Source organism: Stenella coeruleoalba (genome assembly GCF_951394435.1).
Source record: "Stenella coeruleoalba genome assembly, chromosome: Y".
Taxonomy (NCBI): domain Eukaryota; kingdom Metazoa; phylum Chordata; class Mammalia; order Artiodactyla; family Delphinidae; genus Stenella; species Stenella coeruleoalba.
Window position 1 is genome coordinate 822,751 of NC_137168.1, and position 24,816 is coordinate 847,566.

General features: G+C 40.6%; 1 protein-coding gene across 4 annotated transcripts in view; it reads right to left on the reverse strand.

Moving 5' to 3' along the window:
- LOC307181042 (gamma-taxilin-like) overlaps positions 1-19,845 on the reverse strand; it is a 61,603-nt gene extending 41,758 nt beyond the window's left edge. Inside the window, exons 1-4 of one of the 4 annotated variants that reach the window (XM_079911811.1) lie at positions 19,185-19,624; positions 19,010-19,102; positions 6,715-7,018; positions 4,952-5,043 (exon numbers count right to left, since the gene is read on the reverse strand). In XM_079911811.1, the coding sequence (XP_079767937.1) occupies positions 4,952-5,043; positions 6,715-6,961 (339 nt within the window). In that variant the 5' untranslated portion in view covers positions 6,962-7,018; positions 19,010-19,102; positions 19,185-19,624. Of the gene's footprint in view, positions 1-4,951; positions 5,044-5,214; positions 5,495-5,604; positions 7,019-19,009; positions 19,625-19,672 lie in introns of those variants that run through there. The other 3 variants (XM_079911812.1, XM_079911810.1, XM_079911813.1) reach the window with 3 other exon arrangements.
- Positions 19,846-24,816: the final 4,971 nt, after the last annotated feature.

A 24,816-nucleotide genomic window follows, 5' to 3' on the forward strand; every position in this document is an offset into this window, starting at 1 on the left:
TCCTTTGTCATTATTTTTTGTGTTATCTACCACAGGGTGTTGCTTTGTAGTTACCATGAGGTTTACATGAGGTAACAAATTATACCATTCCATTTTAAGTTGATAACAACTTACGTCTGAAAGCATTCTAAAGCTCTAAATTTTTATCTTCCCACACACACTTTTCAAGTTTTTGATGTCATGTTTTATATCTTTTATCTTGTGTATCCCCTAATACCAATTATTATCCACTAATACCAAAGTAGTATTTTTACTACGTTTGTCTTTTAACCTTCATACTAGCTTTACAAGATTAATCCACTGTCTTTCCTACATAATTACCTTTATCAGTGACATATTTTCATATATGTTCCTGTTAATTAGTGCCCTTTCTTTTCAGCTTAAGGAAATCCCGTTTACATTCCTTATAAGACTGGTTTAGTGGTAATGACCTCCTCTAGAATTGCTTGTATGGAAAATTCTCTCTCCTTTACTTTTGAATGGTAACTTTACTGCGTATTCTTTTTTTCTTTCAGCATTTTGATAATATTGTGCAACTTCTTTCTGGGCGGCAAAGTTTGTGCTGAAACATCTAATGATAATCTTCTGAGTATTGCCTTATATGTAACAGGTTGCTTTTTCTCTTGCTGCCCGAAGTCTCTGTCTTTAACTTTTGACATTTTAATTATACTGTGTCTTGCTGTGGGTTCCTCTGAGTACATCTTATTTGGAACTTGGAACTGGATGTGCTTCCTTCCCCATTTTAAGGAACTTTTCAATCACTCTTTTTCAAATAAGTGTTCTGCCTGTTTCTCTCTCTTTTCTCCTTCTGGGTCCCCTATAATATGCATATCAGTGCACCTGATGTTGTCTCACACATTCCTAAAGCTGCCTTCACTTTTTAAATTTTTTTCTCCTTTTGCCGCTCTGCTTGGGTGAATTCCACCGCCCTTGCTTTAAGTTCACTGATCCTTTCTTCTACTTCATCTAGTCTGCTGTTGAACCCACTAGCGTATTTTTCAGTGTTTTTCAATTTTCTAGTTCTGTGACTTTGATTTTTTACTTTCTTATATTTTCTATCTTTGTTGAAGTTCTCACTGTGTTCATGCATTCTTCTCCTAGCTCAGTGGGCATCTTTATGATTATTACTTTGAACCCTTTACCAAGAAAATTACCTATCTCCACTTCATTATGTTTTTCTCCAAGGTTTTATTTTGTTGTTCCACGTACAGCATATTTCCCCTCTTCCTCATCTTGCTTGACTTTCTGTGTTTGCTTTTATACACTCCATGAAATAGCCACCTCTCCCAGTCTTGGAGGAGTGGCCTCACTTAGGAGATGAATCTTATCCTTCAACCTTGCAGCTCTTGCTTGTCTCTCAAACGTTGGTGATTGCTTGTGCAAGCAGCTTATTTTATTTTTAATGTCTCCCAGTTGTTGAGTGTGTTCCAGGACCTGTCAGTGTCCCAAAGAGGTCAGGGGAGACTTCAGCACAACCTAGGTTCAGGCTGATTGGAAGCCTGACCCTGAAAGGCAGCAGTTTTTAAAGAATGCAAATATGTACAGTCCTGTACAACTGCAAGCTAAGCTCTGCTGGCCACCAGACCAGGCCATCTGCGGGTGCCCCTTTGGTGACAGCTGTAAAATTCAGGCCTCCATAAGAATGGATCAGCACCTTCTTGTAGATTATGGTAAGCTGTAGTGAGGCAATGGGAGAGTACAAAGATCTCATCCTTCAGCCTGTTTTCCTAGAGAGCGAGTCCATAGGCCTCTGGATGTGTGCAAAACCCAAAGACTGACCCTCACACCAACGTTCCTGGACAAGCAAACAGGCGTCTTCCACAGAAGGAGGGGGTGTTTTCAGTGTGCTATCTGTGCAGTGCCCTGGGTGTGGTAGCCAGCTGTGTCTCTGACTCGTATGAAACCCAGGTACACAAACCTCCCTCGTCAACAGGCCAGGCATTCATTGGGGGCGGGGGGGATTCCATGGTCAGCAGCCACGAAAGCAAGGCACCAGACACGTGTTAAGAGCTCCGCTCCAAGAGAGTCTAGCACTCTGGAGCATAAGAGGGGGAGCTCAAAGATAACACCTGCTTTCCTAGGTCTCTGGAAGGCTTACAGTTAGCCCTTTGATGTGTGTTTAATTTAGAAGCCTGCCCCTCAGTCCATAGCCATGAAAATAAGCTCATCAGCCTCTTTCACAGAAAGCCCTAGCTCCCTGTTCCATTGCCTCCTGCTGTGCTCTGGGATGGTAGCTGTTTAAGAACTTTCCTCCACTGGATACGGTCTTCTGGTACCCACTGACCATCACTGGCCCCCAGAACCAAGCAATGTAGAGGTGTCCCCTGGCAGCAGACACAACAACTGGGGCACCAGATAAGGTGCGTTATGGAAGATAGCAGCAACCTGAAGCAAAGCAGAGGGAGAGTGCAAAGATCCTGTCCTCCAGCCTCTGTTCCCTGACAGCAACTCCACAGGCCTTTAGAAGTGTGCCACACTAGAAGCCTTCCCCTCAAGCTAAAGCTCCTGGACAAGCAAACAGTCCTCTTTCTCAGAAAGACTAAGGCTGGGTTTAAGTCTGTTGTCTGTGCAGTGCCTTGCAAGTGGCAGGTTGCCAAGAACTGTCTCTCCAATTGTTATAGTCCTGAGGTACCCAGGAACCCAAGACTGCTGGCCTGCAGGGCCAGGTGATCACAGGGCATCCCCTGAGCTGCAGCTGCAAAATCAGAGAACCAAACATGTATAAAAGCTCCTCTCCAGGAGGTACTGGAGTGGAGCAGAGGGAGCATGAAAACGTCTCCCACTGGCTTTAGCAACATTTAACAAGATTTAGTGAAAGTGCAGAAATGGCACCCTCCCTAGAAGAAAAATGTCTAGAGGGAAAAATAAGGCACCCATTGGCTTTAGAGTGAGAGTACAGAAATGGTGCCTGCACCTCCATCCTTGGAGAGTATCTCAACCAGCCCCTTCTTCTCAGGCCCATGCTCTGAGATTAGCAAATCAATCTCTTTCACATAAAGTCTGCATGCTTTTCAAACAGCTGCATCTGCACTGGGCCCCGGGGAGAGTAAGTCTGTGCAGCTTCCCTTTAAGAAGCATTTCTCAGTCAACTACAGCCCTCGGGGTCACACGGGTGCGATTCCCCTGTTGTTTTTCAAAGCCAGATGTTTTGGGGGCTTCTTTCAGGTGCAGGACTTAAAAATGTTGGGGTGCCTGATGTGGGGTTCAGACCCTTTGCTCCAGGTTTTTTTGTTCTCTTTTAATTGTGGGTTGCTACCCTGAGGGTGAGGTCTGTGACTCAACTTCTCCAACCCACCTTGATTTGACAGTGATGTTATACTCCCAAGGTGATCCAACTGTTTAGAAAATGAGTTTTTCAAGAAACAGTTTTTGAACATATTTTTTAAACCAAAATACACCTATTTTGTATTATTCACCAGAACTACTGATCTCCACAAGGATAAAACCACATCAAAAAGAGGCTACTCCTCAGTCAACTCTCCAATGTATCACTTTTGCAAACAAATGCAGTAACTCTTACTTGCCATATCCTCCTCCTTCAAAAACATATCTAAATAAATAAATAACTTGATTCCTGTTTCTCAAAGTCTAGTCCCTGGACCAGCAGCTCTGGCCATCAACTGGAAACTTGTTAAAATGCAAGTCTATCTTAACCATCTTCCCCATCTCCACTTAAAATCTACTGTAAAGTGTCTTTTATATCTACTGACTCAGAATCTGCAATTTGACAAGATCTCTAGGTGATATGTATGAGTCTGAGAAGGACTGAGTTAGCCCACTATGCTAGTTAATTTCTCTTTCTTCCCTAATCCTTTCATGGCTGGCTGCTGCTGTCACTTCAGTAAGTCAAACTAACCTATTCTGCTGCTTTTCCTACCCAAATTTCACTCTTCTCCTTTTTCTTTTCTCCCCTTTTTTCTTTTTCTGCCAATTCTTACTTGATTTCCATCATGTGACTATACTATTAGAGACTTTGATATCCAATGCAAGCATTCTTTTCTGAGGCCAGCAATGCATCAACACTGACTGCTGCCATCTTTGCATTCAGATGGCTCTAGGTCATTTTCATTGATACTCGGGGGGTTCCTACTTCTCAAAATATCAGAAGATGCCAGGCTCCTAAATGAGACATGCATGTACCACTTGAAGAAACAGTAACTAAAGTTGTTCCAGCTTTGTTCTTAGAACCGTTACTGACAAAATATAGTAAAATTTATGATACAGGATAGTTTTTTAATAATAGATGAAAATGCACAAAGTTTATCAGTGATAATTCACACAAGTTCTTCACAAAATCAAGAATTTTGGCATTTAAATTAGAACCAACTATTCTAAAAATTTCCCACATCTGTTCTTCAAAAGATTCTATGCCTTTTCCATTCTTTGCTTTTAAAAAGCTAGCAAGGTTTCCATGTTGACAATGCTTCCATAATCCTAGAAGAGTGCTACTTGAAATAACATAGGTTAGAACAAACTCTTCCATGAGTCAATTTCTTTGGAAGATGGAAAAAGGAACAATGCCTAGCATATAGTAGATGCTCAGTAAATACTTCCTGAGAAACAGTACTGTTTTCCAGGTAACTCAAAATTTCAATCAAAATGGTTAACACTTTTATTTCTAACATTCCTTTCATGTATAGAATTCCTGAACTTGAATACAGAAACCACTCCCTCCCAACTGGGAGGCATCTAAAATGCTGATCTGGAAACACTAAGGCTGACTGACTCTCAGGATACATCTCAGAAAGCACTGTAATATACTATATAGCGTATCATAAAACTAAGCCATACTATCAACAACAGTGCCAAGAAATTTAATTCTTCCCTTCAATTTTGTAATAAAATATAATTTTACGTGTGAAACTATATCAAAATTATATTTTTAAAGTTTATTAAGAAGTTACACATATTTTGCCCTACTATATACAGGTCTCACTCCCTTAATACTCACGAGATCAGCATATTTCTTACACAGTGCTGCCAGCTTCTCCTCTGGAGTTGAAAGAGTGTTTAAGGCTTGCATCAATAATACTACTTCTTTTCCTAATGATTTATAAAAGAAAAAAGGTAGCAGAAGGATGACTTAAATTCAACATAAAACTAATGTTTACAATTTAAGGCTATAATTAAACATAGAGATTCACCTACTAAATTAAAGAAGCTATTTTCAAATCAGTTTATTAGCCTCACCATCATCCAAATTTCTTCACTTACCAACACTGCTACCCGTTAGCTATTTAGCATTTGAACAGTGAGAACAACACTTTAAAGAGTTTTGGTTTTTTGGGAGTTTTTTTTTTTTTGTGGTACGCGGGCCTTTCACTGTTGTGGCCTCTCCCGTTGCGGAGCACAGGCTCCGGACGCACAGGCTCAGCGGCCATGGCTCACGGGCCCAGCCGCTCCGCGGCATGTAGGATCTTCCCGGACCGGGGCACGAACCCGTGTCCCCTGCATCGGCAGGCGGATTCTCAACCACTGCGCCACCAGGGAAGCCCTAAAGAGTTTTAAATGAGTAATTTAATAGATTTGGCAGGGAGAAGCAGGTGATCAAGACAGGTGAAGGCAAATGGGCTTTAAAGTAAGAAATAACGTTCTATTGCTTACCTTGGTGGTAGAAAACTTTTTATTTCCTAAAATGTTCACTCTTGTATGTAGACTATTTCATCTAAAAAGCTGAAGAAAACTTTGATTTGATATCAAACTTATATTTGATATACTTTACATGCTGCTATAAGGGTGGGAGAGAGGAGGAACAGGCCACTTTCAAAAAGAATACTTTCCTATCCACATAAAATTTTAGTACTGAAAATTTTTTACCTTCAGGTCAAGATGAAATAAAAAAGAGGAAATATAATGATTGAATATTTAGACATAACAGTAATGTGCACTTCAGTATGTGAAGATTTTAAACTCTAACCATTTTAAGCTATTTAAATGATTTTAACCTGAAGCTACATTTTATGCATAGCGGTGGGGTTAATGACTCTGAAGGTATTAGTCTTGTACGGAAGGAATTATAAACACTTCTCATATTCATATAAATTTTAAAGTCTTTAGAATGTAGCAGAAAGTAGATTAAGAAAGAGAATTTCAAGTTACAATCCTATGCACAAATCACTGAAACCAAACAAGGTAAATATTAGGTACAATAGGAATGAAAAATTGAGGGGTAACCAATAAGGTGAAATAGGGTTTCAGGTTTCATTCATAAAATTTAACATATCACATTCTTAGTCTGAACTGTCAAACTAACTAAGCAGAGGGATAAAACATATCCTAGAAGCAATCTTATTAAGCTACTTTCTAAACTGCAAAAAAATATCATTTCCAAATTTTAGTGAATATTCTTTAAAAAGCTAGGCAATTATAACAGTTTTCATAGTAATTATTAGTCAGACTACTTTAAATGATCAAACAACAAAGCAAATCAAATACTACTTCTGCCAAACTGGCCACAAACTCTTTCTGGAAAACAAGTCTTAATGAGAGAGAAAGAAGCAAGGTACCCATAACTAAGCTTTCCACTCTGCTACTTGCGCCTCCTGCACATAATTGCAGGAGACAGGCATACTGACCTGACCAAAGAAACTAGATGTGTATTAGCTAAACATCTACCTCAAAAATGGTCATGCTCAATAATTACCTGTGCTGCAGAAAATATAAGTTAAACAAGCAGCATGTGCAAATGTCCAAACCCTAAGCAGAGATTATTACCTAAGATATTTCCTTTGTTTCTGCGGCATTCTGAATCTTGCTGACCATCAGAGGGATCTGCTCCAGCTTCTGGCCCTGAAGGTTCCTCTCTTGACTCTTGTGTGCAGTACACTGGACTCAGCAAATCCCTGCTGTGTGTTATAAAGTTACTGCTTTCATCCTCTTCCAGTGAATGCTTGTTAGTTGGGCTACTGTAATTTGAGTCACGACGTTGAGGAATATCATTTGATTGAGAGTTATGCAACATATCTGCGTTTACTCCTAGTCTGTAAATTCTAGATTCTTCAACTGTGCCAATCACAAGCTACAGAAAAAGAGCAGAAAAAAATATGGAGAAAGGAATTAAATCAAATGTAATCAAGGGAGGAAAACAATGCAGTATATAAAAGCTCAGTGTTCACCCCATTCTGCTCATTTTTTTAACAGTGAAATCAACCTGTTTTCCTTTCCTTTTGTCCTGGCCACACAGCTTGTGGGATCTTAGTTCCCTGACTAGGGATCAAACCGGGGCCCCCTGCAGCAGAAGCGTGGAGTACTAACCACTGGACCACCAGAGAATTCCCCACTTTGCTCATGCTTAAATGTAGTTTTCACTTTTTGTACGTGGTACAATCAACAGGCATGTCACTATTAGTTTAATTTTTTCCCTTTCATACTGGTTCATAAAACAGCAGTGCTTCTTAGAATCAAAGGAGGAAAAGGGAGGGGAAGAGACTACTGTAATAGTGGAACAGGGAAAAAATCCAAGTTTATGTCCCTCTGACAAATAATATGCTAGCAGCATCTATCAGAATCAACCTCTGCAAAACTCTAGAATCTGCTAAAAGCTTGCAAAAGATAATTCAAATTTACAGCCCAAATTTACAGCTTAGTGAATAAAAAAAAATTAGGAGAGCACGATAGGATTTTAAACTTCTTGTCTACCATCATGCATACCCTAGGTCAACAAAGACCATAAGGAGAGCAGCCCACACTCTCAGTGAAGGCTACTGGTGCCAAAGGGAACAATACAAACATTATTTTCAAAGGACTGGGTCTCATTCATTCTTTCGGGTAGCTCCCTAAGAAATCTGTACAGGAGTTTGCCTTTGTTTCGTCCTTGGAAGAGCTGTTTCAGGACTAGGGCAGCTTCCAGGATAGCTTTAGATACAAGTATGAAAGTACTGACTTCAGCAGCCTGGGGTATGGGGCAAAAACTTGGAAAAAGCAATAAACATAAATATCTGAGTAGAGAGAGACTGAGAAAGGAGATGACATAGGCATATGAAAGCTCCCACATTAGACTAATCTTATTATCTCTGCCTGGCCTTCAGTCTGGCCTTCCAGCAGAATTAAAGGCTAAGGTAAAGTTGTAAACACCCTGACTAAGTATTCTAAGCTGATGAAAAGTAAAAGAGAAAACATGTCTTGCTTACTGATGTGAAACTAATCTGTCTTCACATCCACTGATTTCTCCCTGGGTACTCTGTGTGTACCCTGACTTTAGCCACCTTACGCAGAAAGGTGGCTAGGATTGTGACCAAATTCTCCCCACCCCCAAATGGAACCCATTTTAGTATGCTGGGGCGCTGTGGAGACTAGAAGGACTCAAACATTTATGGCTCTTTGGAAACAGGTATCCAAGTCACTCACTGTTCCATCTGGTTCTGTAGGGAAATATGACCTCCAAACTCCTGCTTCCCCAATAAGTATGCCAACCTTTCATTTGTATGCCCCTCATAACTGGCTTGCCAATGGAACCCAGGGCAGCAGCTCCCCACCTATCTGCCTGCTCTCCCTCTGAGAGCATATTCTTGCTTAAATAAATCCTCACTTTACTTCTTAACCTCGCTGTCTCATCTCCAGATTTCTTCCACGATGAGGCAGGAACCTTAAATTCACTGGGAACACACAGACTGGTGGATAAAAGTACCACAAACTGGAGAAATAAATCATGGCTACTACGGGAATCATATGGTTTATTCACACAGACACGTATGCTGAGTGAAGTCAAGCTACTGATCAAGCCTGCACTGCCTTGATCATTGGGTACGATCAAGATGGGTATGATTGCTATCTGCACTACACTCTTTGCACTGATTATGGCTGTGTGTCTACCCTCACAGAAAGGGCACCAAGTAAAAGAGTCTTTTTTTTTTTTGCAGTGGCTACCTTGTGACGCATGCTGAAAGGTGACCCAGTTGTCTCCAGATTGGGAAGGCCATGACACACAGAGCATTGATTCTCCTCATTCTGGAAGTCTGAGTGCATCCAACCTTTAAACCTATTCAGGTCTATTCATCCTGGATGCCCCATAGTTGACCACCATTTCAGGTCATGGGATTGATGGTCCACACCAATCAGCTGACTCTGGCCACATCATTGTAGCCTTTGAACTGATCTGCCATGTGGTCAGCTTTCTGGATAATATGCAGTCTGAAAATGGTACACATTCTACCACAAAAGTAAAAGTAGTCAATGTACCTCCACCATTCCCATCCACACTCCCTGTCATCCATAGGCATCCGGAATTATTGAGCATTAGGTCTGCTTTTGAAAAACTGACTCAGAAAAGAATCCTGATATTAACCCCCTCACCTTCACCTTTTCTACAAACTGTGGAAAGGCAAGTTGGGTCACTGAATGAGCTGGTCCCAGAGAGGGACAACCCCCTCTCAGTCTCTTCCTTGCTAAGGATCAGGACAAATTGGGTGCTGGGTTATACAAACCCATTTTAAAAACTCAGCATTGAATGTCAAGGAGATTCAAAGAAACTTAGCCATTCTTAGGCTACTGTTTTTTTCTTTCTGCCAATACCATAACCATGTCAGCCCAAGTGGCATGCTCTAGTCCAAACTGGCACCTAGAGGATTCAAACTTGGTTTCTACTACCTGGATTCTCTTGTGAGACTGAAATGGTTCTAGATCAGTGTACCCAGTGGATAATTACCCCTTCCTAAATACACTGCCTATGGAGCCTCCCTATGGTGACCTTTGCAGGTCAAAGAAATGGGGCATAATGGATCTCTGCAAGGCTTACAAAAATCCCCTCACTCCTCTAGTACCTGGCCTTTGTGAGCCAAAGGACTGTCATGAGTAGGTGATGACTGATTGGACAAAAGTTGAAATTATAGCTACTGGAAATACAGCCTTTGTTAACAAACCTAACAACATTAATCTTCCCACATGTTTAAAAACTGTCTCTGGAGTCTTCATCATAAAAATAGGTGTCCTAGTGTGGCTCTCCCAAATTGCTGCAAGCCTCTTGAATTTAAGGGTGTTGAATCTGCCTTCCAGCCAGAGAGCTCAGGTGACAATTTGACTGCCATTCAAATAGAAATAGCAGGAATGTTCCAGCTACTGCATTTCCTATGCAAAACACTTAAGTGTCATCACTGAATGTCTCCCACACCGTCATTTCTCTAGCCATCGGTAAGTCATTCCAGGGGTAGACAAATGCCATCCAGCTGGTATCAGAGCCAGACGGTAGGACTGTGTGGCCTTCGGCAGGCCTTTTAAAAAGAAGGATGTGATTCAGTTTTTCACCTGGAAACGCTAAGGTTAGTAACTGGCTAGGGAGACATGATGTAAAGCACTTTAAATCTGTGCCCACTTGGAAATACTAATGTTAAGTCCCATTTGAGGACTTACATAATCAATCAGAATCAACCCTTTCTTGCCAGAGGTACCAAGTATGCCCTTTCTCACATGGAAGCCAGGAATTAACTTGCATCTCTCTAGAAAACACTGTTTCCCACATTAAGGGGAGGGCATAACAGATCATCAACTGTTTCAGAAAACATAGTCAGTAGTCATGCAGCCTTTGGACAACTGCAAAGTGCTCTCCAAAATGAGGCCACTTTTGGTTCCTTGGAGAAACTCACCAGAGGGGCAACTGACCTCTGGCTTAGGGTCACACTGCAGGTAGTTATCCTCTCAACGGGAGCCATTCATTAATGAAAGGTAGTATGAAATCTCTCCACAACTTCAGCTGAAACGATCAGTGGACTGCATTCAAGTGCGTCTCGAACTGTCTGGCCACAGTTATCAGTTATGGCAAAATTGCCCTAGACTTTTTTCTTATGGGCCATTCATGAATATATCCTGCTGCAACTGAATCGGTGAATCAGGCTAAGTGGGAAGGTCAACACATAGCCTTAAGGAAGCCAGATGGTAGACTCTGATTATGTATGGAACTTGTTCATTTGTTTAGGTCTGGGACTCTGAAGTCAATCCTAAGTTTTGGGCTCTTCCTTAGGCTTGGAGTCCTGTTCCTAGTATTCTATAAGATAAACTGAACAGATCTGGTCCTAGCCTATTTTGACCAAATTTAACAGTGTGGCCAATGAACTTGCATACTCAAGGAAAAACTCAATAGAAGCCATGACAGTGTTTCTGCTTCTCTTGTGAACAGAGGTAGTGACTGTCTTTGTTTCAAACTATCTTTTCAAGGATGCTCATACAGCAAAGAGCCTTAGAAAAAAAATAGAAATGATGTCTACCTCATCTGCAATGGGCAGGTTTGCTTATTGCCAATATGTTTCCAATTGCTGTTGTAATAAAATACCACTCATTTATTTACCTTACATTCCTTCTGGAGGCTCCCTGAGAGAAAAGAGCTTTGCCTTTGCTGACTTCTAGGGGCTGACTGTATTCCGTGGATCATGATCCTTTCCTCCATATTCAAAGCTAGTAAAAGGCAAGGCAAGTCATGCAAAATGCCATCTCTCTGGATCTGACGTTTATCTTCCTCTTTCTTTTCTAAGTATACTTAAGATTTCATTGTGTATACCATGATAATCCAGGGTAATGCCACAAAGTCCTAATCTATGCAAATCCTTTTAACCAATAAGATAATTCACAGGTCCCTGTTTAAGACACAAACAGCTTTGAGCAGCCACTATTCTGCCTACCACACTGCCCATTATAAAAGATTTAATATCCCTAAACTTAGGAGTTCTTTTTTGTAATGCAAATATCTAGTTCTCTTCATATAACCCTGTAGGAACAAAAGCTCGGGAATCAGGTGCAAAAGTGGACACTAGTAAATACTACTGTAAAAAAGTATCCTTTGTCTCCAGATTTCTCCCAGTATCCATAAGTTATGGGAAAATTATGAATTTGCAAGTAAATTAAAATCTCTGACCCTTCAGAGTTTCTTGCTGCTATGATTACATATTCAAATTTGGGTATCTGCCAGACATTTTTCAGAAAATGTCTGTCAAGATAAACCAACTGACATTATTCGTTTTAATGATAATATCTTACAGAGTTTAAGTTTAGATAAGGCTATAAATTGCTGGCCCACAACAGGACTTTCATAATAATTTGTGAAGTTTCCTACTACTGTTATAACAAATTATCACAAACCTAAAAATGGATTAAAAATTCACATTTATTATCTTACAGTTCTAGAGGTCACAAGTCCAAAATGGATCAGCAGGGCTGTGTTACCTCTGGAGGTTGAAGAATTATTCCCATGCCTTTTCCAAGTTTAGAGACCACCTGCCTGCATTAGCTTATCATCCCCTTCTCCATCTTCAGGGTCTGAAGCATAACATCTTCAGATCTCTGTCTCTAATCTCTGTTTCCATCATTACATCTCTTCTGATTCTGACCCTTCTGTTTTTCTATTATAAGAAACTTTGTGATTACACTGAATCCACCAAGATAATCCAGGACAGTCTCTTCATCGCAAGATCATACTTAATCAGATAGGATAAACATATTCACAGGTTTCAGAGATTAGGACATGAGCATATTTGGGGGGGGGGCATTATTTTATCTACCACACATACATTGTCACATTAACATGGTCCACACTTCAATTCTTAAAGAAGAAATTATCTTTTAAATTACTGGCATAACTTCTACGAACTATATACCCCACCAAACTGCTCTGCACTATAGGAGCAGGAAATAAAGTATCATCTTAGCAAGTAAATATTAGTTATGGCAGATTAAAGGGCAAACACTGGGGAGAGTGAGGGGCATCTGGGAGATACTTTGGAAATATTACATGGGATTCAAATCAACACTCAAAACAACAAATATTTGTTTGTTTGTTTGCAGTACGCGGGCCTCTCACTGTTGCGGCCTCTCCCGTTGCGGAGCTCCGGACGCACAGGCTCAGCGGCCATGGCTCACGGGCCTAGCCACTCCGCAGCATGTGGGATCTTCCCGGACCGGGGCACAAACTCGTGTCCCCTGCGGCAGGCAGACTTTCAACAACTGCGCCACCAGGGAAGCCCAAAACAACAAATATTAATAAAACTTGCTCAGTAGCACAGGGAGACAGCATAGGTCGTTTGGTGAATCTTTTCCATCAAGTCAAAGAACTTACAGAAATTCATTAAAATAAATAAATTTAACTAGGAAGTGGACTGAATTATAAAAATAGAATCCCTAGGTGTGAATGGAACTTAAAGCTTATCTAATACTTGTTCTCTTCTGAAAACTGCACAAATGGAAAAAGTTAAACATAGCTGATACTCAATAATATATTAAATTTGTTTAACACGTTAGGTATGTCAAATACCACTACATTCATTATATTATCTGAAAGTGACTCATAATCACATTAACAGCAAAGAAAAAGGAATTGGAAGGAGGGAAGGAAAAGGAGGCAATAAAGTTTATTTGGGACATCAGTATAAATCTTATTTTACATAAACAACAACTGACTATGAAGTAAGGTCTGTCATATGCCCTATCAATTAATCATGTATTAATTATAAATGAAAATCACTCTCTAGGAACTATGTCATTTAAACAAGTTTTAATTTTTAAATAAGAGGCATTATTTATCCAGATACCACTACTTTATAAAGGTAAGCTCATACCTGGAGAGGAATATCACTAAAATTGATAACGTATTAATCTGTGACAAAGGGGGCAAGAATATAAAATGGAGAAAAGACTGGTGCTGGGAAAACCGGATAGCTACATGTGAAAGAATGAAATTAGAACATTTTCTAACATCATATACAAAAATAAATTCAAAATGGATTAAAGACCTAAATGTAAGGCTGGAAACCATAAAATTCTTAGAAAAAAATACAGGCAAAATGACAACCTACCCGATGGCAAAAAAAGTTTTGCAAATTATATGACTGACATTTTGGTTAATATCCAAAATATATAAACAGCTCATACAACTCAACATAAAAAAAACAAACAATCCAGTTAAAAGATGGCCAGAAGACATAAATAGACATTTCCCAAAGACATACAGATGGCCAAGAGGCACATGAAAAGATCCTCAATGTCACTAATTGCCAGGGAAATGCAAATCAAAACCACAATGAGATTATCACCTCATACCTATCAGAATGGCTATCATCAAAAAGAACAGAAATAGCAAATGTTGGTGAGGGTGTAGAGAAAATTAACCCCCTCTTACACTGTTGGTAAAATGTAAATTGGTGCGGTCACTGTAGAAAATTGTATGGCGGTTTCTCAACAAACTAAAAATAGAACTACCATATGACCCAGCAGTTCCACTCCTGAGTATATATCCGAAAACACGAAAACACTAATTCAAAAATACACATGTGGGCTTCCCTGGTGGCGCAGTGGTTGAGAGTCCGCCTGCCGATGCAGGGGACACGGGTTCGTGCCCCGGTCCGGGAAGATCCCACATGCCGTGGAGCGGCTGGGCCCGTGAGCCATGGCCGCTGAGCCAGCGCGTCCGGAGCCTGTGCTCCGCAATGGGAGAGGCTGCAGCAGTGAGAGGCCCGCGTACCGCAAAAAAAAAAAACAAAAAAAAAACAAAAAAACAAAAAATACACATGCACCACAATCTTCATAGCATTATTTACAATTACCAAAATACTAAAGCAACCCAAGTGTCCATCAAGAGATAAATGGATAAAGATGTGCCCCCCATGCCACACATACGCACAAAGGAATACTACTCAGACACAAAAACAAATGAAATTTTGCCTTTTTCAACAACATGGATGAACTTGGAGGACATTATTCTTTGTGAAATAAGTCAGACAGAAACACAAGTACTGGATGATTATCACTTACATGTGGAATCTAAAAAATAAAACTAGTGAATAAAACAAAAAAAGAAGCAGACTCACAGATCTAGAGAACAAATTAGTGATTATCACTGGGGAGAGGGAAAAGGGGAGGAACAACATAGGGGTAGAGGATTAAGAGGTACAAACTACTTTGTATAAAATAACCTACAAGAATACATTGTGGGGCTTCCCACAATGTATTCTTGTAGGTTATTTTATACAAAGTAGTTTGTACCTACTACTTTGTATAAAATAACCTACGTATAAAATAACGTCCAGGAAGATCCCACATGCAGTGGAGCGGCTGGGCCCGTGAGCCATGGCTGCTGAGCCTGTGCGTCCGGAGCCTGTGCTCCGCAACGGGAGAGGCCACAGCAGTGAGAGGCCCGCGTACCGCAAAAAAAAAAAAAAAAAAAAGAATATATTGTGCAATACAGGGAATATGGCCAATATTTTGTAATTGTAAATGGAGTATAACCTTGAAAAATTGTGAATCACTATGTTATACACCTGAAACTTACATAATATTGTACATTGACTATACCTAAATTTAAAGAAAAAAATTAAAGAAAGAAAATGGTGAGATAGCAACCTCCCACTTCTACATGAAAGCAATGATTATGGTGACAAAAATTGTCCAAATCAACTTTTTGGAAACTCTGGGAAACAGTTGAAACCAACAACCAGAGGAATCCTTAACTAGGAAAGAAGCTGCTGCAGTTCACTTAAGGAATATTGTAACTTTTTATTTTACCTGCCTACAACCCCCTAATCCCCACCCTGGAAGGAGCGAGCATATCTGGTGTGGCTTGCTGGTGCCAGATGGATAAGAAACCTTGTTCTTAAAAGTTCTGATAGTGGGCTTTGATCTATATGGCAGACCCCCAAAGGGAGCTCAAGAATATCCTCCTGTTTTGCCAGCCTCAAAATTTTCTCACAGTTGGTGCAGCTTCTTGGTGTGAAATGTTGAAATAACAGCCACAGCTACGTGGGCTAAGGACAAAATGACAAGGCAAATGGCAGACAGACTGAAAAGCCCCAAAATAAGGAGGGTGTTAAGAAGAAACATGGAAGGATAAGGGCTTTGGATTGGCCCCAGGTATACCAGGGAATCTCAAAGCCTACATGCATGTCCAGGGCAACATACATGCCAGAAAAGACCGCAGAAGACCCTACACTTTTGTATCTGGCTCTGTGCAAGAAGGAAGTACATGCTAAGCCTGGGCTTACCTAAGCGTTAAAGGAGTGGCCTAAACAAAATCAATTTGCAAAGACGTGGAGTTTAGTTTTTGTTATTTTTGTTGCTCCAGGATTTCAAGAAAATCTCTTTTAAATTCCTGGCTGACCTCTAAGCTACCTGGCTGACCTCTAAGCTACCACAGAAGACTTCAGAGACCACGCAGGACAAAGAATACAATCTTTATAGAACAGCTTACCACAGAATTACTAAGCAAACATTTACAACCCATAACAATCAACAACAACAAACCCTAGGGATGTGGGGAGAGTCTGATTCCCAGAGTATAGGGTTCACAATTGCACATTTCTTAACTGTCTTGTCTTAACCAGACTTCAGTCAAGCTTCTCTCTTCGCATAAACCCCTGGATACTGGCTTACCCACCATGATCAAGCACTCAAATGCAGAGCGTGCCCCTAGTAACAACTCATCCCAAGGATCCAAGAATCAGCTGACAATCATCTCCCATCAACCATGCCAATTATGCTGTCTGCTCACTCTCCTTTGCTTGCTCGATTTCCCCTTAAAAAGTTTCTATTAACCTGTTTACCTGTCTCAATAAAAGTCATTCTCTGATTTTAAGACATTTTCAGATTTCTGAAATCAGAGTGTTCTCCGTATTGCAGGAGTGCCTCTGAATAAGGTCTCTTGTTATCTAAATCAGGATTTGTTTTTGTTTGACAGTCACATTATAATACTAAAAACATTCAGTTGCCAACAAAAAAAATCACAAGTCATGCAAAGAAGAAATTAACTATAGGCAAGTCATAGGAATAAAAGAAATTAAGAATCAGCCATCAATAAAAAGGTAGAAATTATTTTTTAAATGAACCAAAGAAAAATTCAGGGCTGAAAAGTATGACAACTGAATTTAGCAGGAAGAATAATCAGCAAACTAGAATCTAAGTCAATTGAAAATACAATCTGAGAAACAGAAAGGAGAAGGAATAAATAAAAATCAACAGAACTTGAGACTTGTGGGACACTAGCATATACATAATGGAAGTCACAGAAGAGGAGAGAAGGAGGCTGGAAGAATATTCAAAGAAATGAAAAAAAACTTCTCTCATTTGATGAAAACCATTAGTCTACACATCCAATGAGTTAAGTAATGAGTAAACTCTTAAGTATGATAAACTCAAAGACTATCTTTCAAAATGAAGAAGACATTAAAACATTCCCAAATACACAAAAGCTGAGGGAATCCTTTACTAGTAGACCTGCCCTGAAAAAAAAACAAAACAAAACAAAACACCACAAAGGAAGTCCTTCTGACAAAAATAAAGGGACATTACAAATTAACTCAAAAGCCATACAAAGAAATAAAGAACAATAGTAAAAGTAACTACATAGGAGAAATTATCAATTACAGATCCCAACAGAAGAATCATCAATAGGAAAAAATTCTCAACTACCAAAAGGTGCCAAAAGGGAAAAAAATGTACAGTGCATCTCCTCCAAGAAATCGACTACTTCAACAACTCAACCAGTGAGAAATTATCAACATCCTGAACTCTCACTTTTCTGCAACAGATTTTCATTCAAACCTCCCACAACCTCTCCTTTTTGTCTATAAAATAAGATTTCTCTTCTTTGTTGGAATATCGTAAACTGCATTGTTGTTGGTTTTTTTTTTAAAAATCAGAGTTGTCCTTGGAGAAAGTAGTGAAAGTGATCATTTTGAATCTCTACAGTACTATGCACTCAAGTTTTTTTCGCAATCCTTTAAGAACTGGATCTTTCTTTCAGAATACAAGGAGAGAGAAAAGAAAAAAAAGAAAGAAAGATGTGAAGTACTGACACCTTCATACAGAGGCACAAGAAAATACCTCACCTCAGAAACAGGTCAAAAAAAGCTAATTCTTGACACTTTGCTCAAATCTAAACTGAGATTTTTGAAGTTCATGAAACATGTTAGAAAAATATTATTTCATACGTTCAAACAGGAATGAACGCTTCAACAAGTTTAAATGAACGGAAAAAGAAAAAAGATTTCCACTGTACCAAGCCCTTTCCCTGCAATTCTCAACTCTAGGGTAGGGCTCTGGAAACCGTATATACCTGTATGCAGCCCAGTCATTGTGGAAAACTTCCTGATTCTACAAACTCAGCCCAGGAGAAGTGGGATTTTTACAGTCTGAAGCAGATCTAGATTTTCCTGTCACCAGAGGAACAATGAAATGCCCCTGATGTAAGTAAAGTAAGACAAGGGGAACGTTCCAGCATGTCTACCGGATTGAGAGACCAAAAGTACGGGAGGCGCTAAAGCACAAACCAAAGGAAAGATAAAGGTGTTCAGTTTTGTTTTGGTTTGTTTTAAAAGGAGTTAGAAAGACAAGTTATTGCACGATGATGCTCCCCAATTAGGTTGGAAAGAGGTACTTCGGCGTCACCTCTGTATCCTAAGCCCCGAATGTTGCCTTGTCAGTGACGCTAAGAAGCAGCCCTACCAGTTCCGCCACCGCCGGCCACCATCTGCGTGGTAACAGAGAGTAAAGGAGGACTGGGAAACAGAAACGCAGCGCATCCCCGGCCCCCGCGCCATTATCTAAGTACGCAACAGCCTTGCCGGCGCTAACCCCAACGCACCATGCAGAGCGACGCATGCAGTCGCCGAAAGCTGAGAAGAGCAAATCCCTGTCCCTAGTCGACCGAAGGTGGCGCCGAACGGAGGGAGCACGAGGACGTCAGAAACTGGGAGAGAGAACATCAAGCTCACAGGACCCCGGAGCACCCGCAGTACATCGTTGCAACACATGGCGCACCCCCGCCTCGCACCCTTTCACCCACAGACAGGACTGCGTTCCCCGCCTCTTCTAATACCCAAGCCGCACACATCCCTCCCCAACCCACAGCGGTCCCCTCCACCCCATTTATTCCGATTCCACCTCCTCGCCACACAAACGCCCTAGTATCGCCACCGTCTGAAGAAAGCAGAATGTTTGTCCCGTACCTAAAGTAACTGAAGAGAGTGCACAGGCAAACCTGTAAAAGGTAATACTCTCCCTCACACTCCACCCTCGCCACCCCGTGGAAACCAGGACTGACCTGCTTCTGGCTGCTCAGTCGACCGCTGCGTCCGGCCTCAATCGTCTCCTTAGCCCCCACTCCGCCGCCTCTTCCCGGCGCTCTTTATCCTACCTGCGTCGCCAAGAAGTGACGGAAGCACTTAAACCGGCACCTTTGACCCAAAGAACGGAAGCTCGCAAGGCCTATCTACTACCTTCCAAGCCTCAGCAGCCAGTCGACGATCCGGCCCTCTCCACGTGACGGCTGGATGTTTGCCTCCAGAGAATTGAGTGAGGTGGGGGAGGGGAGCATCGGAGGCCAAGCCCGGTCTCAGGGCCAAAGGGCTAACAGAATGCCCCAGTGACTCTGCGCAGAAGAGGATAAAGAGTGTGGAAAGAACTGCAGGTCCTAGCAAACTGTCCCGCCATAGTTTGCAAGCCCAGATTGGGTTTAGGGCGGAACTCCGCGGCATTCTGAGACGGGAGGAGTACTTACTGTGCTGCGCCTGCTGCTTAATGGGATTTGTAGTTTTTTAGGGGCGATTTCACGCTAAAGGAAACTACTTTGAAAAGGGAAGAGTTTAGGGTCAGGTGAAAACAGGAGTATCTCCTGTTTTTGTTCTTGTTAGGTTATCCTTATTATGGGCCCTACTAGCTATTATTATCCTGAAATAATTGGGGGTAAGAGGCGCTGCAGGCATACCTTGTTTTATTGCACTTCACACATATTGCATCATTTTACAAATTGAAGGTTTGTGGTAATCCTGCATCCAGAAAGTTTATTGCCACCATGTTCCAACATTATTTCCTCACTTCCTGTCTCCTGTGTAAAAAAATTAACAAACAGAAACCTCAGTTAAATAGGATTGGGTGACCAAAAGGGTAAGACCACTGCAGACCCTTCCCCTCCGCCCCCCTCCGCCCCGCCCAGGAAGAAGAGAGCCCTCTTCTTGTCAAGGACTCAGCCAGTGAGAACCCAGGGACTCTGTTTGCTACCGCCCTCCCACCTTCTTTCTCCTCTCTGCAATAGCGTTCTCCTGCTGTGGGGGAGTTACATGTGGCCTGCCCACTGTTGCGGGTCCTAAATTACAATTCTTTGCTGATCCTGAAAAGAACCCATCTGTGCTGGAGAAATAACCGTGAGTCTATTTGTTTCAGCTAAATACTCAATTTCAAAATTTTTCATTATTACATTTGTTATGGTGATCTGTGTCCAGTCATCTTTGATATTACTACTATAACTTGCTGAAGGCTCACATGATGGTTAGAATTTTTTAGCAATAAATTATTTTTAATTAAGGATTGTACATTGATTTTTGTATGTAATGGTATTGCACACTTAATAAACTACAGTATAGGGGAAACATAACTTTTATACACACTGGGAAACCAAGAAAAAAATGTGTGTGACTCGCTCCATTGCACTGTTCACTTTATTGCAGTGGCCTGGAACAAAACCAGCATAATATCTGAGATATGCTTGTACTTTGCAAAAAGCAGAGGAGTATTATCTTTCAGAATTTGAATTTTCCAGCTCCAGCACCTGCCCAGGGTCCTGACCCTTCACCAGAACTTTCACCATTGTTTGCAAGTCCTGAGTTAATGTGCCTTGGGGGCCACACCCTGTTCACCCTGTTCAGTAAAGCCTGCGCTGCATCTTTTACTGCAAATTTGCAGAATTCATTTATTACATTGTGTCTGTGTTCATGTTCCTTGTATATACAAGAACATGTCTTGCAAATAGTGTTACTTCTTCCTTTGCCAATTGGGATGCCTCCAGTTATTGTTTCTCCAGAGTTTCTCCAGGTGCTCAATTGTTGAGAAGTTTGGAGGGATGCTTCAAGCGAAATAACTGGAACATAACTTTCCAAGGTAAGACTTACCCAACTGTTTCAATAGACCAGAGAACTACATATTTAGCCCTTAGTTTGGTAAAGGTAAGTTCCAGAGCCTCTTGCTTGGTGAAGGAGATGTCAGGGAAAGTCTTTAAAAGAACTCTTTTCCACACTCTCCCTCCCCACTCCCCCACACGCCCACCCACCCGACAGCAGCCATCCTCCCCACTATCCATCCAACTTCTGGCAGTCAATTATCACTAGACTACTGGGAATCTTCTTACCTTATTATACCATTGGACCGACTCCTTCATGGGCCCCAATGTGGGCAGTCAAACCGCATCTCTGGGAGCCAGAGATCCGAAGGAAAACCCCAGCTCTTCAGTCTAGGGTAGGGACAGGTAGTTCCGAGTTGCTTACTCTTGCACTGCTTCCCCTTACACCCGTGCCCCATGCATGTATACACACTCTGTGTGCTGCGCCCAAGGAAAAGTCATGAGAAAGACTGCAATGCCCTCCTTCCAAAGTGCAGCATGCTGGTAATTAGATCAAAGCCAGCTCCCACGATCCCTCCAAAAAGGTTGCGGTGGTTAGCAGGGATTTGTGTGCTGGTTGTTCAGTGTTCCACCACATCCCCAGGATCTGAGGAAGGGTCTGAGTAGTAATGCCCGCAGCAGGATGGGGATCTCTGACGGTAAATCCCTATTTCTGAGATTGCCCTTTCAACCTCTACTCACACTACCATAGTTTCTACTAGTCATTTTTTGCACTGAACGCAGCCTACTGCTTTCTTGAGCCTACAGGTGCTTGGTGTTCAGTGAAAGAGCATCCGTTTCACTCCAAACCCCCGAAGCTTACTTTGTAGTTTGCAAAGACAGACTAATGCCCTGCTGAGTGGAGTTAAACAGATTCACACCCTAACCCAGTGGGTCGCGGTTTGCGGTCTGCTGCTCTAATGACTTCCAAACACAGAAAATACAGATTTCTGGCTGGACAGGAGAAAGTCAAGCCAGTGTTGTAGACATTAGAGAAGCTCCTGCGTCCCTCAAGGCAGACCCCACGAGTTTTCCAGAACTTGAAACTCTGGCACTGTAATCTTCTCCAGTGATTAAATGTTTCTTTATGACTTCCTTCCTCAGTGTGGCTCTTCATTCCACAGAACTGGAATAAACAGATGTGCAAAGGCATGCAAAACTGCACTCTTCGTGCGAATACTTGTCTCTCAGGATTCCAAAATATGGCGTGCCCTGTGTCTCCATGCATTGTTTTTCACTCAAGGTCATGGACTAGATCCAGGACACACAACTGGGTTTCCACCCAGCCCAGGCAAAATCTAAATTTACTGGGAAGGAGAGCATATACTGACAAGACACCTATGCCTCCCGTTCCTGTGAGAATTATATCTATCACAGATATTGCTCCACCCATAACAGGACCAATCCTGCTGTCCCTCCAGGAATCAACTCCCTCACAAGCCCAAAAGCTATTGCAACAGTCCAGAGGGTCCGTCTGCAGGAAAGCTTTAAAAATTGTTCTCCCTGCATTAGGTGAACAGAAACAGTTGAAAGACACAGTTCCTGCATTTCCAGGCTGTGGAAGGAGCTGCCTAAAAATGTGTGCTGCTGGGACTGCCTGGGCAGAATATGGTGTGGATCTCAAGCATACAGAGCTCAGAAAAGGATGCAGTATTTACTGATGACATTGACTTTTACGGCAGGTGGGGGCAAAAGGAGGCTAATTTTATCTGGTTTCCAACCAAGGTCAGTGAGTAATACTAGCTTCCTGAAACTTACCTGGTGAGACGACTTATATATGTGATATGTAATATGAGAATAATAGCTTCATCCTGCAGAATTCACATGTGTTTCTGATGACCAAAAGATAGAATATGTTAAAGCACTTTGTAAACATGGCCTAACCTCTCCCTTTCACTGTGAATAATGTTTAGTCTCCCTTCTCCTGGAAAAGGCATTCATTTCCTGATTTAAAGAAAGAAAAAGAAAAAAAACGGTAAAAGACTTTGCAAATCCATGTAGGAATGTAAGAGATAAAGAGAATCCAAAGCAATCTAATATTTTGAACCTCTCTCTGTTACATTACTTCCAATTCAGTTTCTCAAGTAATAAGCACATGGGGGATAAACAAAAAGATTCCTGATATCTTCAATGTAAAACTAATCAATGTTTACATTACATTCTTCCAGGTTATAAAATTCTATCCTTTAATTGTCTTACAGCAATGCAAAATTCTTCTACAGACAGATAAATGAATTCTCTGAAGTGGAATTTTCATACTTTCCCCTACATGTACTAGCCAAAAGATGCCCATGATTATCAGCAAACCACTGAGAGCTAGGAGGAAGTCATGAAACAGATTCTCCCTCAGAGAAAGCCCATAGAATGAACCACCCTATCAACCCCTTCATTTCAGACTTCTAGGCTCCAGAACTGTGAGGAAATAAGTTTGTTGTTTTAAGCCACCTATTTTGTGATAATTTTTTTATAGCAGCCCTAGAAAAATCATTTACGTGTGTTTCTCAACATTCCTATACTCCATATTAAAAAGGTGCTTATTTGACTTGTGTACTGTTTATGGTACCTCACTGATACCCACATTTATAATATAACCACAATCTTTAACGTGCTTTTTAGTGTATTTGTATGAGTTATGACTTTGCCCTTTAAGTCCTTTGACATAATTATTTTTAAGAGTTGGGAGTAACAATGACATATTTTGCAGATCTCAAGGGACCTCAAATAGCCAAAACAATCTCGAAAAAGAAGAACAAAATGGAGGAACTCATACTTTCTGATTTCAAAACTTACCAGAGAGCTACAGTAATCAAAACAGTATGGTACTGGCATAAAGGCAGACATAGAGACCAATGGAATAGAATAGAAAATCCAGAAGTAAAAATCCCATTATGGTCAAATTATTTTTAAAAGAGTGCCAAGATTATTCAATGGGGAAAGGATAGCTGGATATCCACATGAAAATAATGAATTTGGACCCTTGCCTAACACCATCTACAACAGTTAACTCAAAATAGATAAAAGACATAAATGTAAGACCTAAAACAATAAGACTCTCAGAAGAAAACATAGGGTAAAAGCTGTACAATATTGGATGTGGCTACTACATCTTGGATATGACTCAAAAGGCACAGACAACCAAAGAAAAAATAGACAAATTGGATTTCATGAAAGTTAAAAAATTTGTGCATCAAAAGACATCAACAGAATAAAAAAGCAGAAAATATTTGCAAATCATATATCTCTGATAAGGGCTTAATATTTAGTATACAAGGGGAACACCTAAAACTCAACAACAAAACCAAACAATCCAATTAAAAAATAGGCAAAGGACTTGAATAGGCAACTCTGAAGGATTTTCACAAATTTCCATAAATAAGTTTGTTGTGCATGGCCAAGTGAAAAACAGTGGTGTAGAAGATGCTAGATCCAAATTGAAGTAAAGTTGTGAACAAACATTTAAAATAAAATAAAAACTAAAATTATTACTTTACACACTATATAGTTATTGCCTAGTATCATCCAGCAAAGCACTAAAAGACAGAGAAAAATGCAACAGAAATTAATTAACTCATAGTCAATTTAACCAGGGTTTTCTTTGAACCTAAAAATATAGAAAGTGATGACACTGACAAAACTCTTGAACGAACTTCCTCGTATAATTGGATAAAGTATGCAATTTCTGAATTTAAAAAAGTTCTTCACAAAAAATAAAATATTTAAATTAAATCTTTAAATTTAATTTAATTTTAATTAAATTAAATTAAATTTAAATTAATTGCACTTACAGAAATAAATTTAACCTAGTCAAGACTGAGTGTCTCATTTGATTTGAAAATTTTCCTATGCAATTCTTTAATAGCAACATATATCATAAGCATATATTTCTAGCATCTCTCTTTTTATAATATGGAAGAACAAATCTCTATAACATTTTCTGTTTTTTGTTTTTGCGGTACGCGGGCCTCTCACTGTTGGGG